The sequence below is a fragment of the Xiphophorus couchianus genome, chromosome 22 (genome assembly GCF_001444195.1).
Source record: "Xiphophorus couchianus chromosome 22, X_couchianus-1.0, whole genome shotgun sequence".
Taxonomy (NCBI): domain Eukaryota; kingdom Metazoa; phylum Chordata; class Actinopteri; order Cyprinodontiformes; family Poeciliidae; genus Xiphophorus; species Xiphophorus couchianus.
Window position 1 is genome coordinate 25,509,394 of NC_040249.1, and position 6,000 is coordinate 25,515,393.

At 47.2% G+C, this 6,000-nt stretch overlaps 1 protein-coding gene across 3 annotated transcripts in view; it reads right to left on the bottom strand.

The window, feature by feature from the left end:
• psda (pleckstrin and Sec7 domain containing a) overlaps nucleotides 1–6,000 on the bottom strand; it is a 41,691-nt gene that overhangs the window by 3,187 nt on the left and 32,504 nt on the right. For all 3 annotated transcript variants that reach the window (XM_028006985.1, XM_028006984.1, XM_028006983.1), the window contains 3 exons: nucleotides 1,067–1,110; nucleotides 472–659; nucleotides 330–400 (listed from right to left, as the gene is read on the bottom strand). In XM_028006985.1, coding sequence (XP_027862786.1) covers nucleotides 330–400; nucleotides 472–659; nucleotides 1,067–1,110 — 303 coding nt within the window. The remainder of the gene's footprint in view (nucleotides 1–329; nucleotides 401–471; nucleotides 660–1,066; nucleotides 1,111–6,000) is intronic.

Consider the following 6,000-nt stretch of genomic DNA (forward strand, 5'->3'; position numbering starts at 1 on the left):
GAGACAAAGTCCTCACCACCTTCACGGTTCTGGATAAATCTGATGTTTATCTGGATTCTCTGGACCTTCTGGTCTGAACTTCATCTCATCGTCTTCACCAGAACCAGAACCGGATCTAAATGTTGATGTGTTCTGTCTCCCCCTGCTGGTTGCAGTCTGCAGTCTCACCACTAGGCGGAGCTCTGCAGCAGAAGCCAGAGACTCTGGAGAACTAATCCAGAACCCTTTACCGGGTCGCAGAAGGTCAGGACCACTAATGGATCAGAACCGGATAGCAGCGGTGTCTACTACAGCAGGGGCTGATGGGAAACGCAGTCCAGGTGTTTTACCTTCTGCAGGTAGAGGACCAGACCCTTCAGCATGGCGTAGAAGGTTTTCCAGCCTCTCTTCCCCCGCGGAGCTGAAACAGAAACAACATGGAGCCAACGAGGAAGACGAGGAGGAGGAGGAGGATGAAGAGCAGCCGCGTACTTCTCTTCCCGTCCGGGTCGGCGTGGACCTTCCTCACCAGGAAGCCGCTCTTGTAGAGTTCGCCGTCGGCCTGCTGGGCCACGCCCACCAACGGGTTGCCGCCGGCGACGCGCCGCATGGTCTGGGAGGCGGAGTCGGTGCGGCCGTCGGCCAGCTCCGACACCGACTTCCTCAGCTCCTCTTCATCACTACGAGAGGAAGAGTTTGGGTCAGACGGTTCTGGTTAGAGACCCAGACACTCCGCCGGAGCCATGATGGAGGAACACCAGTCACCCAACCGCCATCCGACCGCCATCCGACCGCCATCCAACCGCCATCCGACCATCAAAACCCAGTGTCTGGGTTCTGGATGCTGGAACCAGGGGAACCTCAATCAGGACCCGGTTCTGTTTGGGTCCTGATGGTGTTCTGGTTCTGATTGGTGCAGCAGGTGGTGATTAACCAGGCTGTTATTAGGACACACACACACACGCTGCCGGGGCGTTGGGATGCTGACCCGTAATTACAGCCGGCAGAGAAGCGGGAACAGTTGCCACGGCAACAGCAGCTTGAATAAGAGAGTGAGAGCGAAACGAGGAAACATGTTTACACTCACATGGTCCACTGCAGCTTCTCGTTCCTGATGGAGCTGTACAGCGTCTGCAGAGAGAGCAGAACCGGGTCAGAGAGGAACCGGGCCCATCAGAACAGGGTCAGACAGGAACCGGGCCCATCAGAACCGGGTCAGAGAGGAACCGGGCCCATCAGAACCGGGTCAGAGAGGAACCGGACCTGACTGATGAAGGGTTCTGATCACCTGTGTGACCGGACAGATCAGACAGGTCGGGTTAGTTCTTCAGCAAAGTGTCAGACCCGGTTCTGGTGTCCAACGGACCTGCTGTTTTATTGAACATCAGCTACAAGTTCCTGTTTGGGTCCAGAGGGGGCGCCACTCACCAGAACACCAGGATAGAGAACAGAGAGGAAAGGGTGAGTCACCAGAACCAGAACCAGAACTGTTCTGGACCGTTTCCAGACTGAGACAGCGGCTAACCACTAACTGCAGCTTCTGGCCCGGTTCTGGTTGGATGTGGAGTCGGACTGCAGAGACCTTGGCTGACCAAACATGGAGGCCAGTTTTAATCTCATCATCTTGTATTTTAGTTTTTATTTGTTTGTTTGTAATTGTTCTGTCAGCTTCACGTTACTTCAGAACCAAGATGGATTCTGGTTTTAACATAATGATGAAGCGTCAACATTTAACCCTCCACACTTAGAAACATCTCTGAAAAACGACTACTGTAAAATATGTTGCCGTTTTCTTATTTTGAAATGTAACCTGAAGTTCTGTGCTACAGAGACGGAATATAGGAGACACTAATAACGTCACAACCTGCCTGAGATTATTATAACATGTGAAATAAATAAATATATATGTGAAACTTCAATGCCAGAGAAGAAAGCTAATGGCATTTAAGCTAGCAATATTGAAACTCACAACATTTAAGCAAGTAATATTTAAAAACAACAATGTTGAATGACAGATGTAATATTCGTCCAATCAGGTGTGGCCTAGAGCAGCGTTTCTCAATTCCGGTCCTCAGGCCTCCCTGCCCTGCATGTTTTAGGTGTTTCCCTTCTGCTACACACCTGGATTGAATCAACAGGTTTCTGCAGCACTTGATGGTCATGCAATCATTTGAATCAGCTGTTCTGGAATAGAGGCTCATCTAAAACATGCAGAGCAGGGAGGCCTGAGGACTGGAATTGGGAAACGCTGGTCTAGAGGAACACCTTGATTTTTGGAAACGCCCACTTTGGCTGCAGTCACACCACATGATGCGACCGGTTTCCAATGCCGAAGTGACCTGCATGTGCAGAAGAACGTAGTTGTGATGAATGTTTGCATAGAAACGGGACGGTTAGTGGAGCTGAACCGACCAGAGGAACCGTAATGCCCCCTCCGACCTGCAGGTGGCAGGAGAGCTGCAGTCCTTTCCTGCCACAGTAAACCAGACGTTCACATCTGGACCTTCTGAGCCAGCAGCTGATGGGATTCACAGGCAGAAACACTTTTAAATTATTCTAATCTAACATAAAAGATTAGAATAATACGTTGATAAGATGATAATATGTTTATTAACATCTTTAGTTAATTAATCAGATTATAGCTGGAATGTGGACTTTTGGACCAGAATCCAAAGTTAAAGTCAGATTAATGCTCCAGTTTGTTTCCTGTCAGATCAGAGTGATTCCTTTCTTCTCCCATGAATTCCTGCTGATCTGTCAGCAGCAGGGGAGCCGCTGCCCCCTGGTGGCTGCAGGGCAAGATACAGCTCTAAAAACCTGAAATATTTCAAAAACCTTTACTTTTTAATTATTTTAGGGAGAATTTCAACTAGAACATGTATCCCAGAAACATAAATGTGTAAATTCTTCATAATTTCAGATATAATGGAGCTCTAACAGGACAGATTTGGAGGTTCTGTAGGTTCTGGACCTCCCGGTACCAGCTCTACCTTCTTCTTGCGGTTCTGTGGGTGCTGCTGCCGGTCCTGGCTCTTTCCCAGCAGGTCCGGGAACGCCAGCGGCTTCAAGGACCGGGACCGGGGCGCCCGCGGATACCGGAAGTCGGACTCCCTGGAGTCCCGGCTGGCGCCGCTCCGGACCGAGCACAGCGAGCGCGAACGGTTCCGACCCGAGGAGTGGATGCTGTTGACTCCGATCATGGCTGACCCGGGTCGACTAGGGTCCGACTGGATCCGAACGGTGGGGGAACAAAGTCTGAACGGAGCCGTTAGAGGTTCTGGTTCTGATGGATCCGGTTCCTCCAGCAGGTCCAGTCGGAGTTCTGGGTCAGTCCAGAAGCTTCCAGATCCGTTCTGGGGGAAACTCCTTCGTGGATCAGATCAGACTTCTGGTTTCTGAACCAAAATGTTTCTGTTTCTTCAACGAGAATAAAAATATTTTAACGTTTTAATTCCAGTAATTTCAGATTTGAAGCAGAAATGAATCAGATTTCTGTTTTAGTCGGAGACGTTTGATTTCTGGGTTCATTTGGTGCAGAGATCGTTTCTTCTGATCGATGACGTATTTAAAGGTTTGATCAGACTTTCTGAAGGAGCCTCCTCTTCCTCCCGTCTCGTTAAACAAACCCAGACTCTGCGCGGTCCCGGCGGTCCGGCCAGGCGGTTACCACGGCGATGCGACGCCTTGATCACCCAGACAAACGCATCCCGACTCGGAGCGGCGGCGAGGAGAATCCCTGGACTGCAAATAAACGTGTGACGAAGGAGACGCATCAGCAGCGGCCAAAACCCAGAGGACGACGAAGAGGAGGAGAGAGAGGGAGGCTGGGGCAAGCGAGCACACCCACACAGTCAGACGGAGAGAGAGAGTGAGGTAGAGGAAGGAGGATGAAGGTGGGGAGACAGAGGAGGAAAGTTTCTCCTGATCCACCCTGAATCTGACACAATCCCTTCTCCTCTTCCTCAGCTGTTGATCTCCTCTTCCTCCTCCTCTTCCTCCTGCAGGAGAATCCTTCGTCTTCTTCAGGTGATCTCGGTCCTCCTCCTCTTCCTCAGACTGAACTGTTTGCCTTCCTCCTCCTCTTCCTCCTCTCTCTCTCTCAATGCGCATTTTCTCTGAGCTCAGCAGCCAATCAGAGGGCAGAGCCAGCAGATAAGACCCGCCTCCAGCTGCCAGTCATGAGCTGAATGTAGATGAAGCTCAGCGATGAAGGGGAGCATTTTTATCATTTCAGAACTGAAAATTAAACCATTCAATTTACTTTAATGTTTTACAATCTAATTTTCATTGCTGTCTAATTTCTTCTCATAATATAAAATCATTTTGAATGTTTTTATTTTTGTATTTTCTTTTATTTTTAATATTTTTGTGGAAATATAAGCAATATTTTAACACAAGTTTTAAAAAATTTGTTGTACATTAAATTGCAATTAAAAAACATAAATCACTGAGCTGCAATTTTAACTGAAAAGTTTTAAATATTCCATGTTGAGTTATTAAAGTTAAATGTATAAATCAGGTGAATTATGTCACAAATGACTAATAATGAGCTGTGGTGTCTAGACAGTGACAAAAACCTGCTGAAGTAAAACTGAACCAGGATTTAAGGCTCCTGGCATTTCACCTTCCTGACAAACTAACACCAACCAACACAGTGGTTAGTCAGGGAGATCCGCCCCACACCACCACAGGCTCCGCCCCACAACTCCACAGGCTCCGCCCCGGATCTCATTAGGCTAACCTACCAATTTTTGCACAATCTCCCTACAATTCGCCCCAGACCATCAGTCTGGAACTAGACCAGTGTCCTGCAACCCTTTCCAGTCAATTTGAGAGTTCATGTCATTTTAAAGAGTCTTTATGGTCTGGAACCACAGGAGAAGTTTTAGTCTTGGACACCAAAACATTGATATCATCAAACCAGCAACATCTCCAGGAAACGGGACTTTTTCAGTCAATTCTAGAAATGCTCTCCAAACATATGAATGTGGTTTCATTTCCATGCTCCTATGTTGCTCAAACAGATTTTTAAGCGTTATTTAGACGAATTCTCTGATCTGATTTTGTTCTCTCGTTACACTGAATAAACAATGTGGTCATAAAGTAAGTCGTTTAACTGTCAAGAGATTTCAGCAGAAGTTTCTTGTTTCTTCATGCAAACACTGATGGAGGATCAGAGCAGGAGGAGGACAGCAAATTATTCCTGTTTTTCTGCCTCTCAGTCAGTCAGAGCTGCTGCCCACACACTCTTTGCTGCAGCCGTCCAACCAGCCGACAACTCAGCAAACGGTCCACACACACATTAGCAACACGCATGATGATGATGAGCATGATGGAGGTGAAGAGGTGACGCAGATTCATGTCAATTGCTCCGAGGCTGAGGTGGAACCAACCCACTCAGACATGAACACACACCAGACAGACAAAACTACCCACAGCAGCCAAGAGAACCGGTCTGAGTGCAAACAGTGATGCTGTCGCTACGGCAATGCACTGCGGATGAAATGTCTCAGTCCACCATGTCCATCAATACATCTATGGATCCGGACCCACTTAAAGTTTGTGTCCCCAAAAAGATGAGTTTAGGTCGACATGACGTCCCGACGAGAGAGAAAAACAGGTCTGTGTGTGTGTGTGTTTAAAGCTGGGATATTTCTAGATTATCAGAACCAAAACAAAAAACATAAAACATTTTTAATTTACAAAAATAATCACCATTATGAGGGATTTATGGATTATCAGGACATTTTGAGAGTAAAAAAATGTTTAAATTATAAAAAAAATGTATTTCATGAAGACATTTTACCATTCTGACATTAGTGCATCATGTGGACATTTCCTTTGCCTTTGATTGTTTTTGTCACCTGTCATGTGGCAGACATTACAGCACAGAACAGTCATAGTGAGCGCCTTGTGCTTGGTTACTTCATAGTTGAGCGTTGTTTACAGTTAGTGCATTGCCTTAATTGCTATGTTTAATAGTGCAGACAGTGGTGGTTTCTGACATGAATAATACGGGCA